The following is a 24,339-nucleotide window of genomic DNA, read 5'->3' as shown; positions in this document are numbered from 1 at the left end:
TATTTTTTTCCTAATATTTTCGCGATCAAACGGTAGGGTCCCAAAGATCGACTGGTCAATCGCAATCGACGGGTTGGCGACCCCTGATGTAGCGTAATACTGCAGGCACAGCAACGGGATAGTTTATAGTTAGTATGTGTGTTAGTTTTTGTGACGTCTAGTAGGGCTGTAGCTATCGATTATTTTAGTAATCAAATAATCTATCGATTAATTTGTTTGTGTAATTGGATAAACACACTTTATGGCTTCAATAAATATTTTAGGGAAAATAGTTTAAATAAACAAATATTTTTCGATGACCTTTTTATCCCTTTTTCTTGTAAATGCACATCATCAATATTGACCCCAAAAGCTGCTTAGGTGCATTTTCATAGGGCACAAGTCACAAAACATACTTTTTTAGATCTCTTGCAGTCTCTCTGTACATGAAATGAAATTATAGCTTTTTAGTGTTGTCCATAGTTTCATCCATTACCTCCATAGCTCTCTGTGGGTGGCTTCTCCTACAACCCAGCTTTGCTCTGTAGGTTGATTAGGACCATGTGTTTCCATCGCTGGTCAGCCGTGTGGGGACATGCGGGACAGGTGGAAGTCAGTAGGAGTTCCTTGCTGCTAAAGCTTCACTCATGTTTAACTATACATATTCAGTTTAATCCCATAATTAGTACCACCATGTGAGTTTGTCAATGTGATGCCTTTGTTTTTATGTCAAGATGTCATTCTGGTCATGTGTGACAGAGGGTGTGTGTTGGATGGGAGTAAAGCATGGGGTGTCCCAGCTGTATGAATCAGTTGGTGGATTGCGGATGACCGTTGGTGTGCACCTGGGTGGGATCAGGTCTATCGGAGCAAACAAGGCTTCCAAAAATGCTGCTTGTGTTAGCGGCTTAATAAGAACAGCTACAAGGGAGTGTACTCCAGTTATTTCAGTCAAACCTGACAGGCATCCCAAAAGCTGCTCCTGGAAGCAGGACACACATTAAACAGCTACACTTCACGCCGAGCACGCTAAAGCAAATCACAAAGTGCATTATGTAATAAGCAAGCGCTTCCAAGGTAATGCTTAGTTTTTGCAAATAGGGTGTGCTAGATTTCCGAAGCTTGGCAAAGCTTCTTTTCGAACACAGCGAACGTTTCTAATTCTCTCGGTTTACTTGTTATATGATTACAAGAATTATGCCTGTTATTCCTTTTTGACAGATCCTAATGCTACTCCAAAACTGTTTAATTACAATTTGTTTAATGTGAATGTGCTGTCCTTTCCTTGACCCCCATCAATGACAGGTACAATGGCTCTCTGCCCAATGGAGATCGCGGTAGACGGAAAAGCAGATTTGCGCTATACAAGAGGACCAAAGCCAACGGTGTTAAGCCAAGCACAGTGCACATCCTCAACACACCCCAAGACAGCAAGGTGAGACACCCGTGAGATCTGCTTTGGTTTAAGTCCTTAAGTAGTCCCATGTGTATGCACTTTTGCTCACTGACTAGTATAGAATGTGTATTGTGGCTTTCATATTGTTTGCAGACCTCGATGTTGACATTTCCAGTAGCCTAACACTCGTTCTTTGCCAGGCCTCATAGCTTATATTTTCTCCTAAGAGGCTGCCAGAAACTGCCTGGTCCAGTAGAACATGTTGGGTCTCCTGCATTCCTGCCTTTGGTCTCTGAACAGCACTGCTAAAAACAACAGAGGAATTGCTTACCTTTGCACCTCATGGAGGCCAATATTTTAGCTTGTTGGTAGTTAAGCTCCCTGGCCAAAAGCCCACAGGCTCATGTTACTCTCACCATGTGGAACTCGACTCTTACGGTTTTGTTCTGCTAGTTGCTTCTCTCATTGTCTTTTTTTGAACAGTAAGAAAAATGTTAACATTCACCTTAACGCCACCTCCTCTTTTGCGTCCCTGCCACACACGCTGCTACCAGCCGAACTCAGAACCATGAGGGTGGGCAGGAAGTTGTCACAGTTGGCTGACCTTCGACTCCAAGCCCTACACAAGGGTCCAAAATAGCCCAAAAGAAATAAGTAGCATGTTAAACTTTATTTTAAGGGAAGCCTTATTAGAGAGGAGCAGAAAGAAGCTGAGTGAAGTGAGCCTTATTTACTTTTCCACAGAAGTCTCCTAGCCCACTCTCGGTACATTTAAATAAGTAAAACTATTGCATAATTTGGCTTGAGACTCGCTTTTAAAAACATGTGTAAACACCTTTGAATTAGTTTGTTTCTCACTTTTAAAAAATTTGTTTTAACATACCTGTATTGTGCATCTGAAAACCTGTTCCCTTTTGCACGTCAACACTTCGATCGACCTATCATAGGAGCAGGCTTCCTACGCATGAGCCAGTCTCTGTGGAAGACCACGGTGCAGCGCTTACTAATATAACTAAATTCACAAGCAAAGAAGATGAGGGCTGTTTATACCCGCAAGGATGCAAGTTGAAAAATACATAACCTAAAATAAATAACAATCATGGTTTTCCCCATATTGCCAATATATATGTGACGGTGGGGGCGTGGCTAGGGGTGTGGTGGGGATGTGTTCAACATGTCATATTTAATATGTCATGAATAATTTATATAGCAATTATGCATATATTTTCTTTAAAAAGGCCAAACAAATGTTTTACATACAGTACAGGCCAAAAGATTGGGCATACCTTCTCATTTCAATGTGTTTTCTTTATTTTCATGACTATTTACATTGTAGATTGTCACTGAAGGCATCAAAACTATGACACCTGTGAAGTGAAAACCCTTTCAGGTGACTACCTCTTGAAGCTCATCGAGAGAATGCCAATAATGTGCAAAACAGTAATCAGAGCAAAGGGTGGCTATTTTGAAGAAACTACAATATTAAACATGTTTCCAGTTATTTCACCTTTTTTTGTTAAGCACATAACTCCACATGTGTTCATTCATAGTTTTGATGCCTTCAGTGACAATCTACAATGTAAATAGTCATGAAAATAAAGAAAATGCATTGAATGAGAAGGTGTGTCCAAACTTTTGGCCTGTACTGTATATTTAAAAAAAACGTGTTAATGTTAACGTATATTTTTCTTATATTGTTTTACGCTATTTTTCAATTGATGCTGCTTATTGTGAAATGAAACACTGGCTACACCATACGTTGCCCCCCTTATTGTTGAAATTTAGTTTGCCAAATATGTAAAGAGTTATTTGAATTATAGATGGGGGAAAAATACTTTAAGTGGTTTATTCATATTCTCCACAATGAAGTCACTGAAAAACTAAGTACCGGTACACAAAGGAATGTACATCAATTTACGCATGAAGTGCACTTACATGTAGGAATCACATTAAATGAATTATACAGTTTGGAATAAACTGAAAAAAGCAATATAGTTATACAGGAGGAAGGCTGGCTCTAATGCTGCTAGCTTAATGCTAATGTAAACCGGACCAGCTCATTGACAGGCTAGTGAAAATTAGCAGGTCCAATCACAGGGCAAATATAGACAATCATTCACAGTCACATTCATAGATTTACAATTTAGAGTCCAGTTACTTTACTGTTGGTAGTAATGTCGAAATTAAGGTTCATGGACTTGAACAAGAAATGCATTAATTAACTTGAAATACCTTTCTCTTGAACTTTCTGTCTTGGCTTTATGCCGAGTGCCAACTCCATTTTAGGGTCGATCAGGTGTCCGAACAGTTGTAGCGCTTATGCAGAGAGGCGATTTGGATGTGTGTTTTTCAAAATAAAGCAGAGGAACAATTTTATGATATTTGAATAGAGGTGGGAATCTTTGGGCACCTCATAATTCGATTATGATTCAGGAGCTACGATTCAATTAAAAATTGACTATTGATGCATCTTTAATTTATGTATAATTATGCAGTTTTACTTTTTGTTTCACTAAACAAGCATTTATCACTTGCACCTTTAGCAAAAAACAACTCATTTGGAGTAAGAAACCTTTAAATACATTCCCACATGTATTATATTTAAGAAAATGTGTGCAAAACTGTACCATAAGTGCTAGGGCTGTGAATCTTTGGGTGTCCCACGATTCGATTCAATATCGATTCTTGGGGTCACGATTCGATTCAAAATCGATTTTTTTTCAATTCAACACAATTCTCGATTCAAAAACGATTTTTTTCCCGATTCAAGACGATTCTCTATTCATTCAATACATAGGATTTCAGCAGGATCCATCCCAGTCTGCAGACATGCAAGCAGAGTAGTAGATTTTTGTAAAAAGCTTTTATAATTGTAAAGGACAATGTTTTATCAACTGATTGCAATAATGTAAATTTGTTTTAACTGTTAAATGAACCAAAAATATGACTTATTTTATCTTTGTGGAAAATATGGGACACGGTGTGTTGTCAAGCTTATGAGATGCGATGCAAGTGTAAGCCACTGTGACACTATTGTTCTTTTTTTTTCTTTTTTTTTTTCCTTTGAGACACTTGTGATTTAGGGCTATATAAATAAACATTGATTGATTGATTGATTGATGATAATGTTAATGAGGGATTTTTAATCACTGCTATGTTGAAATTGTAACTAATATTGATACTGTTGTTGATAATCATTTTTGTTTCACTACTTTTGGTTTGTTCTGTGTCGTGTTTGTGTCTCCTCTCAATTGCTCTGTTTATTGCAGTTCTGAGTGTTGCTGGGTCGGGTTTGGTTTTGGAATTGGATTGCATTGTTATGGTATTGCTGTGTATTGTTTTGTTGGATTGATTAATTAATAAAAAATGTTACTTTTTTCTTAAAAATCAAAAAAAAAAAATCAATTTCTTAAAAATGAGAATTGATTCTGAATCGCACAACGTGAGAATTGCAATTCGAATTCGAATCGATTTTTTTCCCACACCCCTAATAAGTGCCTAATAATAAAGGAACTCTCATTGAGGTGGCTAGCTGCAGTCAGCCAAATATTAGAACTGTCTGCATTACTTTATTTACAATAAAAAAATTGATTATCAATTATTAAAATGTACTAATGGATTCTATATTTGTCCATGTCCGAATTGCGATGCATCTAAAATTATTACCCCCACCTCTACATTTGAATGTTTGAGAAGTTATGGTAATTATTGCTAATAGTGTGTAAACAATAGACTATATACAGCAGGGGTAGGGAACCTATGGCTCTAGAGCCAGATGTGGCTCTTTTGATGACTGCATCTGGCTCTCAGATATATCTTACCTGACATTGCTTAACACGATAAGTAATGAATAATTCCGCTGATAATCACAGTGTTAAAAATAACCACATATCAACCAGACTACAAAGCCATCAGCAAAACCATGCAGCACCAGAAGTCTCATTAATGATAAGAAGTATTTTATTTATTATTGGTTAGCTTCAGAATAACACTGTTATTAAAAATAATAAGAAACTTATTAGACTCTAAAAATGTTGGTTTTACTTAAAAATGCACACATTTAGTTGTATTCAGTGTTAACATTTTTTATACGGCTCTTACGGAAGTACATTTTAAAATATTTGGCTTTCATGGCTCTCTCAGCCAAAAAGGTTCCCGACCCCTGATATACAGTATGTCCATTCATACAATATATTACTTAAATTTCAAAACAGAATAATGTGACTTTTTTGTTTGTGATTATTCAAAAACAACTATAACAGCGGTAGAAAGTATAAAGGTTATGTTAACACCACAGGTCAGTTCCAATTTGTTTTGCCCGTATGTGACATGTACAGTATCTGATTTTTTCACATCAATGCAAACCGTACGCTCAATCAGACCCAGGCTTCTTTCATATGTGAATGAATATAAATCAGAAATGTATCGGAATGATCAGGTCACATTCATCTGACCAATACATCGTTATTTTGAAATAGTAGGGCGAGAAGCCCTGGGGGTGTGCTGCCGGGGTTGGCGGGGCGTGTGTGACCCCAGGGAACATGCTTTATCAGTATCATGCTTCAAAGCCGGCTTGGAAAAGCTGTGCACTACAAAACGTGCTCATTGTAGTCATTAATCCCGACCTCCTCATTTTGAATAAAAATAAAATCAGGACTAATTTTTTAAATTAATTATTGTTTTGTAAGTTGAAGTGTTTTATATATTGTGCTTCTAAGTTAATTTTGCTGATCAGTTTGAATGTATCATTGTTTGAGTTAATTAAATTTTTAAGTATCAAATTGTTCAAGTACCCGGTAGGTCAAAGTTTAAAGTTTAAAAAAGGAATATTTTTTTAATTTCAGGCAAATTTAAACCAAATTGAGCTTTAAATCTTTTCAGTTACAGACTATTAACATTATTTGTTGTAAGGTGATATATGTTTTATTGTTTTCTTTAATGTTAAGGATACAATGTTCTGCAGAGGTGTACTTTTAACAATTTTATAGACAAATACTATTTATAGTGGGTAGTAAGGGGGGGCGGCATAACAGAAAATAATTGAGAAGCACTGTCTTAAGGTGACCGATATGACAATTTTTCGCCAAAACAGACCAGCGCAAAATTAAATGGTGGGCAAAGAAGCAGAAAGCGGTCAGTGGTGAAAAGATTGTTTTAGAAGTGATTAAAATATACTTAGGTCAATGTCCCACTGCTCTGCCTCCTCACCCACACGCTCCCTCGTACAAACAATTGTTTCGCTGCCACAGAAACTATTATAGCTAACATTCTTGCCCTCTTCCTTAATCTCCTACGTGACATAAAAAATGTTTACTCCAGTTGCAAAAATCCCTTGAAATTCTCACAAATGGGACACGACTGACACCAACATGAATTGGGGCGGTGTTTACTAGGGGTGTGGGAAAAAATCGATTCGAATTCAAATCGCCATTCTCACGTTGTACAGTATCGATTCTCATTTTTCAAAAATCGAATTTTTTATTTTATTTTTTTTTATTAATCAATCCAACAAAACAATACACAACAATACCATAATAATGCAATCCAATTCCAAAACCAAACCCGACCCAGCAACACTCAGAATAGCAATAAACGGAGCAATTGAGAGGAGACACAAACATGACACAGAACAATCCAAAAATAGTGAAACAAAAATGAATATTATCAACAACAGTATCAATATTAGTAACAATTTCAACATAGCAGTGATTAAAAATACCTCATTGACATTATCATTAGACATTTATAAAAAAAAAAGAACAATAGTGGCTTACACTTGCATCGCATCTCATAAGCTTGACAACACACTGTGTCCAATATTTTCACAAAGATAAAATAAGTCATACTTTTGGTTCATTTAATAGTTAAAACAAATTTACATTATTGCAATCAGTTGATAAAACATTGTCCTTTACAATTATAAAAGCTTTTTACAAAAATCTACTACTCTGCTTGCATGTCAGCAGACTGGGGTAGATCCTACTGAAATCCTATGTATTGAATGAATAGAGAATTGTTTTGAATCGGAAAAATATCGTTTTTGAATCGAGAATCGCGTTGAATCAAAAAAATTGATTTATAATCGAATCGTGACCCCAAGAATCGATATTGAATCGAATTGTGGGACACCCAAAGATTCGCAGCCCTAGTGTTTACTATCGTAAACACCACGTCACGTTTTGTGTGAATATGCTTCAGTTTAATGACGCATTCCGTTTTATTTAGACATACAATGAAGTCGCATATTTTAATCTTTTTTTTGGCAATGTGAACGACTACAGTAAACAGATCGGGTTTAACAAAATTCCAAAATGGGCATCATACCCTGCGGTGTGAACGTAGCCGTGAAGTATTATGTCTCTCAATAAATGTATTTCAGTGAGGGAGAAAAATATCCTCAGTCAACACAGTTATTCATACTTTATATAGGGACATAAGAATGGAATGTCCATATTAGGGCTTCAGCTTTCAATTATTTTAATGAGTAATTTATCAATATGTTTGTTTTAATTGACTGAATAATTGTATGAACCAAACTTTATAGCCCCATTGCGCATTTCAGGAAAAAATATTTATATAAATAAAGTTTTCTGCATGCCATAACCTCAATTTTTTTGTTTTCTAAAATATGCACATCATCATTTTAATTGAAAGAAAATAAAAAGTATCTGCTGTTTGCCACCAAACATAACAAAACATCCACACACCGCCGCTCTCATGTGCGCTCTATTCCAGAAACCGTGCAGTACTTAAAGTTCCCGGCACTCACTGCAGGCCGGAGTTTATCCTTTTTTATTAGTTCCACTCACTAACTGATTATTCGAAAGGACAGAATATAAATGGAGGCTTTTTTAACGTCCAAAAGCAAGGCAGACGTAATTTAAACACACAATAAAATATTACCAACAATTTAATATTACCAACAATAAAATATTACCAACAATTTTACAGGGTGTACCCCACCTTCCGCCCGAATGCAGCTGAGATAGGCTCCAGCACCCCCCGCAATTCCAAAAGGGACAAGTACAAAATGGATGGATGGATGGATGTGGAAAGTTACTGTATGTTATCCGTAAGACCCTCGAGGTTTGTCACCCCCTAGTGTATGGAAGGCTCGCAGTCTTTGGCCAAAGGTCGAATTAGAGAGCGTGCCTCAAAAGCAGGGGTGGGAAATTAATTTTTACCGGGGGCCGCATGAGCAACCCGAGCACTGCTGGAGGGCCACACTGACTATATTTCAATAAAATTTTGCTCAAATTATTTTTGATATACCGTAAGATTAATAATAATAATAATAATAATAATAATTTCATTTAACTTAACTTTATACAAAAGCAGATTGCTTTTGATGGTTTTATTTTTAACACTGTCTTACACAACACTTCCTGATGTATAATACAATGCAAAAATGTAAATTTCTGTCAGTTTATGCTGCATCCTCTTTAAAAGTCCAACATTTTTCCCCGTCAGATTTGGACAACCATCTGTTGTCACACCTGCCAGCTTGTCCCATTTCAGTCCTAACATGTCCAAACACACATTTACCTATGTGAACAAGTCATTACCTGTGGTTATCTCTTTAATTGACTGCATGGCTGCCAGCTCCTCCGTGATTTGAAAGTCTGCAGTTATCCCACGTAAGAAGATGAGCAGCTGGGCGGTGTCACGTACATTGCTGCTCTCATCCAAAGCCAGCGAAAAACAGTCAAAGTCGGCCGTTCTGTTCTGCAGCTGAAGCTCAGAGTTTCCAGCGATGGTCTCAACCCGCCTCGTTACAGTGCGTCGGGAGAGTGACACATTCTCAAATGTGCCCCTCTTCTCTGGGCATATCAGCGCAACAGAGTCCAATAAGCACTCCTTAATAAACTCTCCGTCAGAAAACGCCTTACTTTTTCTGGCGATTTTGTGAGAAATGACGAAACTTGTCCTGACAGCTGCATCTCTGGGGGTGTGAAATTTGGCAAAAAGTCCTTGTTGGGTTTGCAGTTTTACCATCAACGCATCAGCTTCCCTTGCGCGTGCTTCATCAGACAGATTCCGGTATTTTTCCTCGTGCTTCGTCGTTCAGTGGCGATTCAAATTATATTCTTTAAACACAGCAACCTGTGTACCACAAATTAAGCACACGGCTTTACCTTTAATTTCTGTAAAGAAATACTTTGCAGTCCATGTCTTGTTGAAAACACGGCATTCGTCATCAACTTTTCTCTTTTTAGCATCTCGGGGGTAACCGTGCATCACTTGTCGCTGTGCACCTTCACTCACAGGTTACACACGGACATACGCCCATAAATAACACTTTTCAAAATAAAAGCAGCACTGTTGTATTGCACGCACGACATAGATGTTTTTTTAAATTTATTTTGTAATTTGTGATTGCTGCTGTTCACATTCACTCACAATCGCGCACGAGCATACGTCCACACGGAAGTAATACAAATAACTTTTTTCAAAACAAAAGCAGCACCGTTGTATTGCACACTCGACATAGATACTTCTTTAAATTTATTTTGTAATTTATGCTTGGCCTCACGTGTGCCGGACAGGGACGCACAAAGGGCCGGATCTGGCCCGCGGGCCGTAGAATGCCCAGGTCTGCTCAAAAGGGACAAGCGGTAGAAAATGGATGGATGTAATCAAGGACTTCAACGACACGTGTGAAAATGAAAGAGACCAATTTACAAATGAAAGTCCATGTAAACGTGTGATGAAGTCACAACAAAGAGCTCCCATGATGCCAGCCTCCTATTCCATTCTTCACCTGTAGTCCTAGTTTTGAATCTTTGCACTAATTTCTGTGCATGAATATTTTGACGGATAAAAAATATCTCTTGCAAGCATTTTATTTGCCGTTGAACAGGTGGAACACCATTTGTTTGTGAGGGAAGCCCACGTGCGATGACAGTTGTTACAACTCGAAAGTGGTGGCACGTTGACCCACTTTCTCCCTCTTCTGCTCCTGCACATGATAAAGAGGGGGTTGGTTGTTTGGGGTGAGGGGGAGGATTTGCAGATTAGAGCAGGATGATAGTTGCATGTGGTAACATGTCAGTGGGAGCCGAGTGCATCCAAGCTGCACAGAGGCAGTGCTGAGGGTTGCCGAGCTAGTGCTAACTGACGCCAGTGGGCGGTTTATTGTCCCTGTTGTTGCAGTGTTACCTTGCACACATTTCTCGCCTCTTCCTCCACATACTTCTGCTCCAGACCTTTTGTCATGAAGAGAACTAGACGCCAAGAAGTGCAGCAATGTATCGTTGGGTTTGTTGTTCCCTTCAGTCGTAACTTGACGCCTGAAACAACGCTATGATTGTGTAAGAAGTTATTGTTTGCAAACCTTAAGCACATAAACATTGAAGCTTGTTTCCTAACTTTACAATGAATGCACAACCTTGCTGTTAGATGCAGTAACTTTTTTGGTGGTAAGTTGTTTTTTTATGTTTTATGTTTTAGGCCGTGAACTCTAAAGGCCAACACAGCATCTCATACACGCTGTCTCGGAACCACACAGTGGTGGTGGAGTACAGCTATGATAAAGACACGGACATGTTTCAGGTAAAAAAAAACATTTCTGTAAGATTTTTGCAGTTTTTTAAATAGTCTTTGACAGTGTTTCAAACAAAATTACATGTGCATTTCAGAGCACATTGAGGGAATGATGAGGAACACAAAAATGCATGTATCAATGAATTACGGAAATAGTCAAATGGATTATCAAGACCAGATAATTAGAATAGCACTTACGTATTTGTATTGTGTGTGCACTAAGTTGGAAGACAAATATTTTCATTTCAAAATAAAATATTTTAATATATATTGAATACTTTTTGACAGCTGTTAACTGCCCCCACAATGAATCCACGACCCATTTTTAATCTACATTGACCGAATGATGACCATCCATGTTTATTGTATGTGTTTAATAAAACACATAGTCAAATAAACAATAACACAGCATGTGTTCCAGGAAAGCGTTGAATATAAAAAAGAACAAATGAAAAATGGGCGTAATTTTCCATTGCTAATTTACCATATTTTTCTCTCGAAATATTCAGTTTATGAATGTATGATTACAGAAAATACAACCGGTATGCCCTTATACTTATGCTGCTGCATAAATGCTATGAAAAAAGTGCATGTCCGCCCTTTTTGCTCACCACACAGCAGCATGAATATGTGTCCAATAAAATGTCACAAAATCCCCCAAATTGGGTGAAAAGTTCAACATACATATATAACTACTACATTAGATTAGTTAATTCTTCCATGTCTTGTGTTTTTTTTTTTGTGCTTGTTTCAAATAGATTGGCCGTTCCACGGAGAGTCCCATCGACTTTGTGGTGACAGACACCATAGCGGGAGGCCAAGAGGGCGAGGAGACTCCCATCACACAGAGCACCATCTCACGTTTTGCCTGTCGGGTCGTCTGTGAGCGCAACCCTCCTTATACGGCTCGTATCTACGCAGCCGGGTTTGACTCTTCCAAGAATATTTTCCTTGGGGTAATTACTTGTTAGAGTACTCTCAAAGATAAATATGTAGTGTGTACTTGCCAATGAATTTGCGCTAATGAAAATTTAGTAAGATTTTTTATAACCTTATTAATCTTCCTGTATGAACTGTGTGCAATTCAAAACAATAAGTCATGCAAAAACAGATGGATTGTATACACTGAAAACTCCATATTTTGCCTTTTACAATGACTTTTACAGCTGAAAATACATACCGGTACTATATTCATTAAATTCAACTGGAAAATTGAATCTAATCAATCAAATGTATTTGAAGTAGTAAAGTGCAAATACAATGCTTGATTTCATAGATAAAGCCAGTACAATAGTTCGCATTAGGGCCGCACGATTAATCGTCATCGAATCGACATTGAGGTTTTAATTAGTGTGATAACGTGACCGCAATTTTTTTCTTTGCCGTCACCAGCATTTGAGTGACAGACATGTTTGGCATACAGAACTGTTGAGGCTGGCATTTGTTCGCCTCTTGCTTCAAACAGGGGAAAGAGTCTGCATCGTTATAAGCACCTGAGTGTGTTTATTTAACAGTAAAATTACCTGAACGCAGTGAGCCCTTTTTTCAGTCATCAACAGTCTTTGTCTCTGTGGGCGCAGAGCGAGACCACCAGCATTACACACATAGGAAGCACAGACAGACAGCCTCTTTACTTGCGATTGCAAGTGAGGAGAAAATATGATTAAAAAGCCAAATGTCCTGTTGTGGTAATATTTCAGCTTCAAATCAGATGGGCAAAATGAGCCCATCAACACGGACGAACGAGCGAGAATGCCGTGATCACGTGATGCAACAATCAAAAAGACAACGTCCGACCTAGTTTTTCAAACTGGAAGACAATGCACTTTAACATTTTTGCTTACAGAAATGAGAGTCCATTTTTTTTGTTTGTTTGTTTAATTATTTAGGATAACAAATATATTTACCTTTCAATTACAGTACAGTGGTGAAAAATCCTACAGTAATGAGAAAAATTATACCCTTTTAAATGGTTGCTTGCATTATTAATATGTATTATAATTACACTATAAACACTGTATAGTTTTTGTCGGTTATTTCTTCAGTTTAAGAGATGTAGACAAAAGCTCGGAGTCTGTCTACATGAAGTCAAATATTTTTTAAAGTAAGTTATTGCATTTTGTTCTAGTGTGTGGCATCTTGAAACAAGAATTTTGAATGACAGTCCAGAAGTAACATCTTCCTTCACTCTTTATTTTTGCAGTTCTAATGCAATTTTATGTATAAAATTATAAAAATCTCAAATCGAATCTTAATTACAATTTTGGACAGAAAAAGCGCAATTACGTTTAGTTTAATTTTTTTTCAAAATCGTGCAGCTCCAGTTTACATGGGCTATGCTTCCTCCTTGCTCCCAGGAAAAAGCTGCAAAATGGAAGAACCCTGATGGTCACATGGATGGCCTGACTACCAATGGTGTGCTGGTGATGCACCCCAAAGGTGGCTTCACAGAGGAATCCAAGCCCGGCGTATGGCGAGAGATTTCAGTGTGTGGGGATGTTTACACCCTGAGAGAGACACGCTCTGCACAGACTCCAGGCAAACTGGTTAGTGGTTGCTACACATTGACACTGAGCTTAGTGATTCTTTAAAGCACTCTAAGGGATAGTCTCAAACCTCATCAATATAGTGTTTTTACTTAAATAGTATTTTCCGCCCTGATGGACAACAAGGTTTGTGCAAAATTCCAAGTTGGAATTTCAATTGAATTGACTCCACCTCGCAGGATGTTGAATTGGAATCATAGGAAATGAAATTAATTACAAAATCAAATAAATTCCTTATAGCCAAGTAACAGGAAGACGTTGTCATGTTTAACAAAAGTTTTGGCCTCAATACTTGTAATACTTAAAAATTAAACACAAATACCCTCCATTTTGAACACTTGGATAAAGTAAAGCATTCTAGAAAATGAAGTATTTCCCCACCATACTCCATAATTTGAAAGTAACAATATTTAGGACTTAGTTTTATACCTATGCTATCATTCCAAAACGTAATATGCTAATAGATCCCATTCTAAGAAAATAGCGCTTGGGAACAATATCGATGATTTTTAGTTGTATCAGGGCTGCCAATTTGTGAGAAAACTTAGGAATGAAACTTCATAGCATGCGGTGGAAATGTATTATTGGCATAGTCGTCGGTACCACCACACATCCTATATGTTTATATTATTTTATGTGTCATTCTATTCAAACGTACCAATAGTTTTTGTTTGTGTCCCATTAAAAAATGGGGTCCTGGTATTAAAAGAAAGAGTTACTCTGTAGTACAGTGGCCGACGGGGACAAACACAGCAATTTCCAAAACACACACAAATTCCAAAAACACCTGCAACCATGGTCTTAACTATACCATTGAGGACACCGAGGTTATGTTCTCTATATACGTATATATATATATTTTTTAAAGTAACAAAAAGATGATGGAGCCTATCCCAGTTGCACTCGGGCAGAAGGCAGGGTGTTTACCCTGGACAAGTCGCCACCATATCGCAGGGCCAACACTGCGATGAGGTGGCGAAAATTCATTGTGTTGCTCAAGGTAATATTGTTTATATTGTGCTGGGATACACACATCTCCTCGTTGACCACCAATTTTTGACCTCTGTATTTTGTCAAATTCAAAACGCACACAAACCCCCCAAAACACATGCAATATGGGGGAAACACAACTCATTAATAAGATAGCTAGTTAAAAAAAAATTAACTAAATACAGAAAATGTACCGTTTCACTCCGCAAACTTTCATCTGGAAAGCCTGCTTATGTATTTGAATATTCCACTCCGACCTGGGTGCCATTTTAGGGCTTACTTCCAAGTAGCATGCTAATAAGTAAGTAGGGTCAACTGGGACAAAATTAAATATATTTAAAAATAAGTACTTAATTGTGTCAATTATTTAAAACAATCAAAAAATTGAATCAATAATTAATTAAATCATAACATAATTCAATCATGAAAAATTAATAAATTATTTATCGTTTTACTTTAAAATTAATGGCACATTTAATAACACATGTCTGTATTTAATTAAATTATAATTGATTGACACATTGCTTAAAGATTAATTTATTTAATTTTGTCCCGTTTGGCCCTCCACAGCTACCTTACGGTTTCATCTTACTTTTCCCTGTATTGCATATGTTTACGGGGTTTGTGTGTGTTGTGGAGGTGTCTGCGCGTTTGCCTCTGTCGGCCACCATACTGTAAGCCTTTACAGTACACCCAGGCAAAACAAAGAACATGACAGGACAAAGCATTGCTCATCTTGTGCATGTTTATTCTGTTGAGGTGCTTTCAGCATGAATGTCAGAATCATCTTCTCGCGTCCTGCAATGTCCGCATACAAGACAACTTTGCACCCCACTTTTTTTAATAGGCATAGATGTTCTATGTTTAAGTATGCCAGAAGTCATTGAGGATGACAAAAACAGTCAGTAATTTAGCTTAGAAATACCTGTGTCATTGGAACAATCTGCAATAACGGTGTATCTATGGCCCCTCTTTGATTTGCGCAACCAACTCTTGCTTTTTTCAAAGCTTGTATTGTTAGTCCTGGAATTTCCAGATGACTTACAATAATTAGTGACAATCCTATGCAAAGAATGGAGGGAGAAAGTCCTGTGATCCAGCGTAGCTCAAATAAACTAGCATCATTCAAACATTATAGGATCACAACACAGGCATATTCCTGTCTATCAATCTTTGCAACATCCCTTCAGGAGAGACATTACAACAGTTACTTTTCGGTCAGTTATGCTTTCTGTCTGTCGTTCTGAGAATCAAGAAGGAGCATTTGTCACACGCTGCTACTCATCTAGAAATGAAACTGTGAGGTTAAAAAAAAAAATTGTAGGAAATTTCTTTGAAACTGATCATTTCCCTCTTTTTTTGTTAGAAGTGGGTGGTGCCACAAATTTGTTTAGAAAACATTATTACATAATGAGATAAGGCATAATCCATTATGTGCTGATACTGCACCTCCTGACTGGTTTCTTGGTTTTAGATGCTGTGAATTTGAGTCTGAAAGCTCAGTCTTGTCCTGTGTATATAAGATAATGAGGCATCATTGATAAATATAGCAACAGTAGTGATAAGAAAAAGGTGCAAAATGTTGCATGATCTTTTATATACAGATACTGCACCTTATCCATTTTCTTGTGGGGAACTGCACTCTTTTAAAAATGTTGCCGATAGTTCAGAATCATTATGAAAGACATGATGACGGATGTATTTTTTTTTAATGCTTTCTGACTCGTAAATAAAAGTCTGCTCACAGCGGAGCCAATAAGAGGTCCTTTATTCCGGATGAGGTGCGGTGAGGTTCATGGCTGGTGAGGCACTGACTTCATCACAGTCAGATTTACAAACATATGAACCCTAAAGAGTATCTTATTCACCATTTGATTGGCAGCAGTTAACGGGTTATGTTTAAAAGCTCATACCAGCATTCTTCCCTGCTTGGCACTCATAGCATCAAGGGTTGGAATTGGGGGTTAAATCACCAAAAATTATTCCCGGGCACGGCGCCGCTGCTGCCCACTGCTCCCCTCACCTCCCAGGGGGAGAACAAGGGGATGGGTCAAATGCAGAGGACAAATTTCACCACACCTAGTGTGTGTGTGACAATCATTGGTACTTTAACTTAACTTTAACTTTACACATACAAACTGTAGCACACAAAAAGCACATTTAATAAAAAAAAAAACGTTATTATGGTCTTACCTTTACTTATAAATAAAGTCCATGCGCCGCTGTTGTGCTGGATTAATGCACCCCCTGATGGGAGTGTTATCAACTAAAGCCCACACTTAAAGTTTCCACGTGCAAGATTGAATCTATTTAAAAAAGTTATTTAATAAGAAGCCAAAAAGTGCAAAAACAATAATGTTCGTGTTGGAGGAGTTGTGAATGAATGAAGTATGAAATCCGTGCGGCAGTCTGCAGGTGTACCTAATGTTGTGGCCCTGCGGTCATTCACAACTCCTCCAACACGAACATTATTGTTTTTGCACTTTTTGGCTTCTTATTAAATAACTTTTTTAAATAGTGTAACCGAGGGTTTATAAATGTCGCCTATACTGTATGAAACTACAAAATAATAAACCAAAGGCTCCAGTTTACACGAGGACCACTTTATTTACCTTCTTTCAAAAACCTCCGCTCCACTCCAACGTGTCATTACTTCTGCTATTAGCGCCTTCAAAATAAGAGCGCAAGGCATATACTGTATAACAGCGTATACTAGGAATTTAACATCACAAAGAGGAAAGCCCATAAAAATAGGTTACAATAGATTCAATCTTGCACGTGGAAAGTTTAAGTGTGGGCTTTAGTTGATATAACATTATTTACTATTAAGAATGCACTGAAACATACATTGTGTTTCATAATGATTGAACGATAGACAAAATTCCAAAAAAAGTGCAGTTTCTCCTTAAAAAGTAAAACAAGGGTCCTCTTCTGCCCTTCTGCTGATCCGGCACTTACTTCAAAGGGCATTCTTAAAACCTTATGCTTACGCCAATTGCGTGAGTGTTAGCAGCCCTGGTTTTATACTTTTGTCTAAAATGCTAACAGTTACAATGCCAGCGTGATGGCGCGGCAAGTTATAATATCCATGATTTTTATACCTACAAAACTGACTTATATGCTAACAGTTATCATGTTAGCAAGATGGCACGAAGTAATGATATCCATGACCGTTCCATAACAGTTAGAGGTGAACTGCACTTTTTGGGAACTTTGCTTATAATATACAACCCTTATGAGAGACAAGAACACTTTTTTTTATGCATTCTAATTTGTAAATAAAAGTCAGCTTACAATGGAGCATGTCTTCATTGCGTCTTTTCTGACCATAAAACCCAAAAATAACCATCCGAAAAGTGCCAACAATACTCCATTTACATTTCATGGACTAAATATTACCTAAGTATTAGTGATATTGTTATTATAATATCTTAACGTTAAGGACCTACATTTAGCGGCGTATTGATCAGAGAGGTAACTGTATTGACATCATAAGCTGGTGAGGTGCTTTCTCGCCTGGAGCTTGTGGAAGTTAATTCTAGATTATAAATCATGCCTCTCACCTTGATAGTGAAATTATGTGGACATTAACTAAGAAGTTGGTACACTTTGACAGCTAACTTAGATCCGAAATGTCGTAAAAGACCCAAAAAGATGCTTCGTTCCCCCCCTTCTTGTTTTTTTGCGAGGATCATGAGTCATTCTTGATCTAAACGGGAATATATCAACATCCTATCAGTCAGCATCCTAATGACAGTAGACAAAAGCGAATGTTGTGGTGTGTTTTTTGAATGAATGCACTGCCGTATGCTTAAAATGAGCAAAATATGTACTCTTTACATGTTATGAATGTGCCCGGTACTACATTAAATATATACTTACATCATGGATATAAAACCTTGATGGAGGTGTTTGGATGTTTTTAAGCGCATTATAGGCAGAATAGAGCAGGCTTTTTCCTCGCATGTTTTTACTAGTTAGATTTAATAAAGAAAAAAAATCGTGTGTGCTTGTCTTACATAGGGGTTGTGAATAATGGGCAAACTTCCAAAAAAAAGTGCAGTTCCCCTTTTAGGATGCTGACAAGCACCAAGTAACAATATCCATGACTTTTAGTGTATACCAAAACAATTTGCTAAAACACCTAGCAGTACAGGTACATAGCATGCTAAATGTCCTGAATGAGTTGAGCATTTTGATTTAGGAACGCTTTGAAATGGTTGTGAAATGTGGGGATTCTGAAATACACCGAAATGATCAATTGGAATTTCATGGAATTCTACATTTACTTCCAATTCAAACGTGAATTCTACTTCCTGTTTCCAAACTCAATTCAAATTCACAGAATGGAATTGGAATTTGGGAGACATTCTCAATTTAATTTGGAATTTTGGACAAGTACACCATGTCCCAACAAATTGGATTGTACACTTGAATAGACAATATAAATCTGACAACCTAGTGACTAATGGCGTCTGCTAAAGCCGATATCAACCATGCCAGGGTGAACATTAGGGATGGGAATAATAATTACATAATACATTCACTGATCATTACGAATTGATTGTTAATTAATTGTGTGTTAAAGCAATTGAGCCAAATTGGAGTGCACCACTTTGCTGTTGAAAGCCGAGTTGCTGTTGATTTTCCTCCTAGCCGATCAGGCAGCATCTGCACTTCAATCAATCGAGCGTCCCTAGTAAACGCCATTACTTACCTGTACAGTACACATGGCATCTGTAAAGCTGGTGTTTATGGTGGAGTTTTAAGAGAATATGCCGGTAGGGTAAACACAAGTGATACATTAAATAACAAATAGAAATAGAAATAAATAGTAACAAAATCCTATAATATATAAAATAAAGAGTTGCAGTAAAAACTTAGTAGTTTGCAGTAAACTGATCTAATTTTAAATGTTTACTTTTTTTTAGTGTCTTAAGAATGAATGTCTACAAATAAAATGAAATAGCTGCCTGGTACTCTCTGCAGTTGAGTAGTTCCTTGTCATTGCCCACTATGTGAGGAAATGTAGATTATGATCATATCGTTAGTAATAGTACGCTGTTCCTCTTCAGGTGGAGATTGAGAGTAATGTCCTCCAGGACGGCTCGCTGGTGGACTTGTGCGGCGCAACTTTGCTGTGGCGCACGGCTGAAGGCCTTTTTCACACCCCCACCCAAAAGCACCTGGAGGCCCTTCGACAGGAAATCAACGCGGCGCGGCCCCAATGCCCTGTAGGTCTCAACACCCTCGCCTTCCCCAGCATCCAACGCAGCCGCGCCCTCTCCTGCCTGGAGGACAAGCAGCCGTGGGTGTACTTGGCGTGCGGCCACGTGCACGGTTACCACAACTGGGGTCATCGGTCCGAGCAGGAGGCCAACACCCAGCGAGAGTGCCCCATGTGCAGGATGGTGGGCCCCTACGTGCCGCTCTGGCTGGGCTGCGAGCCCGCCTTCTACGTGGACACGGGCGCCCCCACGCACGCCTTCGTGCCGTGCGGACACGTGTGCTCGGAGAAGTCTGTGAAGTACTGGTCGGAGATCCCGCTGCCCCACGGCACCCACGCCTTCCACGCCGCTTGCCCCTTCTGCGCCACCCAGCTCAGCCTGGCTCAGGGCTGCTCCAAGCTCATCTTCCAAGGCCCGGTGGACTGAGCTCCTGGGGCCACTTCAACCACAACATGCTGTGAAATGGACCGTCATTCCCCTCTTGTGGAAAGCTCAGGTGGTTTTTGGATTGGACATGTGAAGCCCTTCCCTTCCAGAACCATCCACTGTTCCAGCTGTCCTGCCAAGCAACCGCTTCAAAGAAGAAAGGCCTGTTGGATTTGACTCTTTTTACTCTTTTTAAACTTGCGCAAGTGGAGGTGAGGTTTTCAAGAGCCAGACAGCTGGACTGTTTGCTCGGAGGCCCTGATGCTCCTTATTTCCTCCTTTAACCCCCAAACAGCATCTTCTAACCCTGTGGAGGTGGCTTTCATTTATTGGCGTGGGATACACAGAATTCAGTGCCTCTAATCCCATGAAGCCGTGAGAACATATTATACCGATATGTAGTTGACGGCAAGAGGAGAGGTAGATTTGCATACGACAGCCCACAAGGATCATATTTGTATCAACAGAAGAGCTATTTTACTACACCTCGCACTGTTTTCTAATGCAAATGTTAATATATTTTCCTGCATAAATAATGTGTGCAGGAATGTTGTGATTGTGCGCGCGCGTGCTGGACCGCCTGTTTCAGTTCACCTCCCTTATGATATCTCAGCCAATGATTGTACCGGATTACAGCCTATTGATGGAACAGATAAGACATACTTGTCTTGTCTACTGTACCCACACCCCCGTCTGCACTGTTGTTGGCTTCGTCCCGCATTGGCGGCGCTCCAGCCAAGAAACGTGGGTATCGCCTCAGCAGCGTGCAGAGATTATACCAAATATAAGGAGGAGCTATTTTCCCCGCGCCCGCTCACCACGTCTCAAAAGTGGTAAACAATCCCTCAACCCGAACCGCTGCTCTGGCGTGACGTTGACAGCTTTGGATCCCAGTAGCATGCACGGGGGGAATAATGATATTATCTCACATGATGCCAAATTTGTTCTTTTGTGCGACGCGGATGAGTCAAAAACAAAACTCGCCGGATGGAGTGAAAGTGGGGGAAAGAACGGGGACAAACGTGTGTGTTGTTTGTGTGATGTTCGCCTAACAGACTGTGTCCATGTGTAGAAAACATTGGCAGCCGGCTGGAGAATATTCTGCCTTCCTTCACAAACAATACTTCCATTTAGGTTCCAGAAGGGTGGATTGCTGAGGGGCAAATCCACCTCAAAATGTTCTTCCTGTCCTGAAAGAAACTTTGAAAAGTTAGAAAGCACGAGTGGCACAATGTTTCAAAGTGGAGTGGCGGTGCAGAGTCATAAACAGCAGTAGCATTCCTCACTCACACCTTCTTTAAGGAGAGCGTCTCCTCCTGTAGCAGCTGCTTCAAACATTCCTCCTTGGTAAACATGGGTGGGGTCCGCCCCTTCAAGACCCCCCCCCCCTTGCAGGAAGTGTGTACACAAGCCATAGGACGCACTGATACTCCTCCCGATGCAAAGAAAAATAAACTATTTTTTGAAGGTAGCCTCTTTCTGCTTTATTGAGGCCTGATCAGGGCTGTGCACATTACAACAGACAGGCTTGCATGTGTGGTTCATCATTTTCCTCTTGTGTGTGTGTCTATCCGCACCGCCAAAAAGGAATGTACTATCACAGCAGCTCGGAGATAAGAGGCAGCATTTTCTTGATTAGTCACATTCCATGTTGTATCTGCTCTTTTTAGCTCCTATCGGGCACATCTGAAGAGTCACCATAAAGGATTGGATGGTGTGGCCTTTAGTGGCGTGTATTGCCAGCTTGTGCCACAAGGGGGCACTGCTTCCTCAACTATGGGGGAGGTTGGCCTGCAGCAACCAAAAAAAAACAGCTAAAAAGCAAATATGTGTTTGTATTTAAATATGAGAGGAGAGCTGAGTTTGCTAAATTATAATTTGCATGCTGCTTGAGACAGGTACACATTTTCATGTCGATATTGTGGACATGTGATGACCATCCTGGTTGGAAGGGCACACAATGACGGATTTAAATCCTCAATGTGTCAGTTTAGAGGAGCAGATTAATGCCTGACTTCTTAATTAACGTTTTGTGAGTTGAGGTTGCACGTTAAAACATTCTGAATGACAGCCAGAAGGTGACAGCATGCTAATTTCCAGCATGCTCCCCTGCCTTGAGGCACTGTAATGCAAATATAGTGCAGCACTTCTTCCCAGATGAAGAATCAAGGTTCATGTGCTTCAGTGATGCTGCTGTGCATGATAGCAGTGAGCCCAATTAGCCTCTTTTAGGCTGCTTAACACTCACGACTCTCAGGGTGCATCAATTATTTTACAGTCCTGCAAAATTAAGGCCCAAAACAGTTTGCAGCGTCAAAGCATGACAAATTACATATTTAGAAGTGGTTTCTCTTTTTGAAAAGAATGCAGGGGTGTCAAACCGGTTTTATTGAGGGCCACATAATCATTAAGAATGCTTTGAATACCCTGCTGCATGGTCAGATGATTATTATTACAATTTCTGTCAAAATTTAAGGAACAAATCTCAGGCCACTTAAATCAGAGTTACCACATTTACTGGAAATGGTGGTGAGCAGAGGTTTTTCACGTTTTCAACCCATGGGTTTAACTTTTCCACTACAGGGGCCCACTCAAATTTTAGGACTGAATTAGTAATGTTACTTAAAATTGTATTTGTATTATATAATTCTGTTTAACCTACTTACAGTTTACAACCTTGTCAATCACAAATAATATTATTTAGTAACACAAACTTTGGGCTTAAGTCAGGCTGATTAGAAGAATTCTGACCAAATATACTGCATAAGAAGGGACTCCTAAGTAACTGACATAAATACATTTAAATACAATGTTGTTGTGCTAAAACACATAAACTAAATTACTAATGAATAACTGACAATAAAATCTGAGTGCAAAAAAAACCCAGTACAGCTTCACCACTTTAGTCATCATTTTTGTGCTCAAGAAACCTGACTTTAGCTCCAGACTTCTGCTTGTTGTCATTACTGCCACAAGTGGTGAAAACGTGTATTACAACAAGGGATGGGTACCAAATGTGTTACTTTTAGAGGTATCGACCGAAGTCTGTCGGTACTATTGGGCATGGATTCACGTAAAATCAAAATGTGCCACGTTTCTATACCTTTGTTGCACGTCACGTCCGGTCGCAGACTAAACACCGGTTCACATAAACAATCACTCGGGGCGGACTCAGCAAAACTCGCTTAAAGTAATGTTGCAATTTTCAATACCGACAAAGCAAGTATGGTTTGTAGAAAACACCCGAACAGAAAATAAGGCTCTACTCTTCCAAAATGTGCTATCTTGATGCTAATTCACCTTAGATTTTCAATAGACAGGCTACTATTAGCATTAGCAATTTTACATGGCGATTTCAACACCTCCAAATTTGGTTAAAAAACTCTACAACTAAGATGAAAGTTACAATTAAACAGCTGGTGTCGAAAAAGCGCAATGCTTAGTTTATAAGTTTGGTTTATAGGGCGCAACATAACATTCAGCTTCCTGGAAAAGCTAAGTTAGACAACATACCATGGATAGGCTGTACAGTGCGAACATTTCACATTTGTGACTAGAAATAAGTCGTGTACAAAAAAAAAGAGCACACGTGAATACAGATTTTAACCCTTTCTTTTGCATTTTGCTCCTAAAATAAATCCAAAGTTGATCAAACTAGAGTAAAATTTTCGCGCATCTGTAAAGTATGTTCGTAATAAATTTAAACAATAACCATAATGGACAAGTGATTGAGAGCTGTGTACCAGGAGCACGGGGCTGTAGCCCCGCTGCAAGCTCAGACACTTTGGGGTCAACGACTTAGTTGGAGGAATTGGTCAGTAAAGGACAACAAATCTATTTTCACCACCTTAAACTTAACACAAAGTCCACTATGAGGAGTGTGTGAGCAGCAATGAACTTTTTTCATTCACCGCAACTTTGTTGTATATTTTGGCCTATCATCGTCATTTCTGCCAATCATATTTGTCCATGACTCACCCACACACATAAACACTGTGACATTTCCAATTTGGCCCGTAGCTGAAATATGAATATGTCAATCTTTAAAATCTGCTCTTGTCCACGCAGGACATCTTCAGGGTAAATGAACAACATTCTAATACACATTATATACAATAAAATGCTGTATATGAATATACAAAACCCAAAACCAGAGAAGTTGGCACATTCTGTAAATCGTAAATAAAAACAGAATACAATGATTTGCAAATCCTTTTCAACTTATATTTAA

General features: G+C 38.8%; 1 protein-coding gene across 1 annotated transcript in view; it reads left to right on the top strand.

The window, feature by feature from the left end:
• The window catches only part of LOC133646592 (E3 ubiquitin-protein ligase pellino homolog 2), a 32,604-nt gene extending 11,960 nt beyond the window's left edge, over nt 1-20,644 (top strand). The window contains exons 2-6 of the mRNA XM_062042119.1: nt 1,285-1,414; nt 10,826-10,927; nt 11,677-11,874; nt 13,276-13,464; nt 19,530-20,644. Of these exons, the coding sequence (XP_061898103.1) occupies nt 1,285-1,414; nt 10,826-10,927; nt 11,677-11,874; nt 13,276-13,464; nt 19,530-20,108 (1,198 nt within the window). The 3' untranslated portion in view covers nt 20,109-20,644. The remainder of the gene's footprint in view (nt 1-1,284; nt 1,415-10,825; nt 10,928-11,676; nt 11,875-13,275; nt 13,465-19,529) is intronic.
• The last annotated feature ends 3,695 nt before the right edge of the window (nt 20,645-24,339 follow it).

The sequence above is a fragment of the Entelurus aequoreus genome, linkage group LG03 (genome assembly GCF_033978785.1).
Source record: "Entelurus aequoreus isolate RoL-2023_Sb linkage group LG03, RoL_Eaeq_v1.1, whole genome shotgun sequence".
Taxonomy (NCBI): domain Eukaryota; kingdom Metazoa; phylum Chordata; class Actinopteri; order Syngnathiformes; family Syngnathidae; genus Entelurus; species Entelurus aequoreus.
This window is presented reverse-complemented; position numbering and strand designations above follow the sequence as displayed.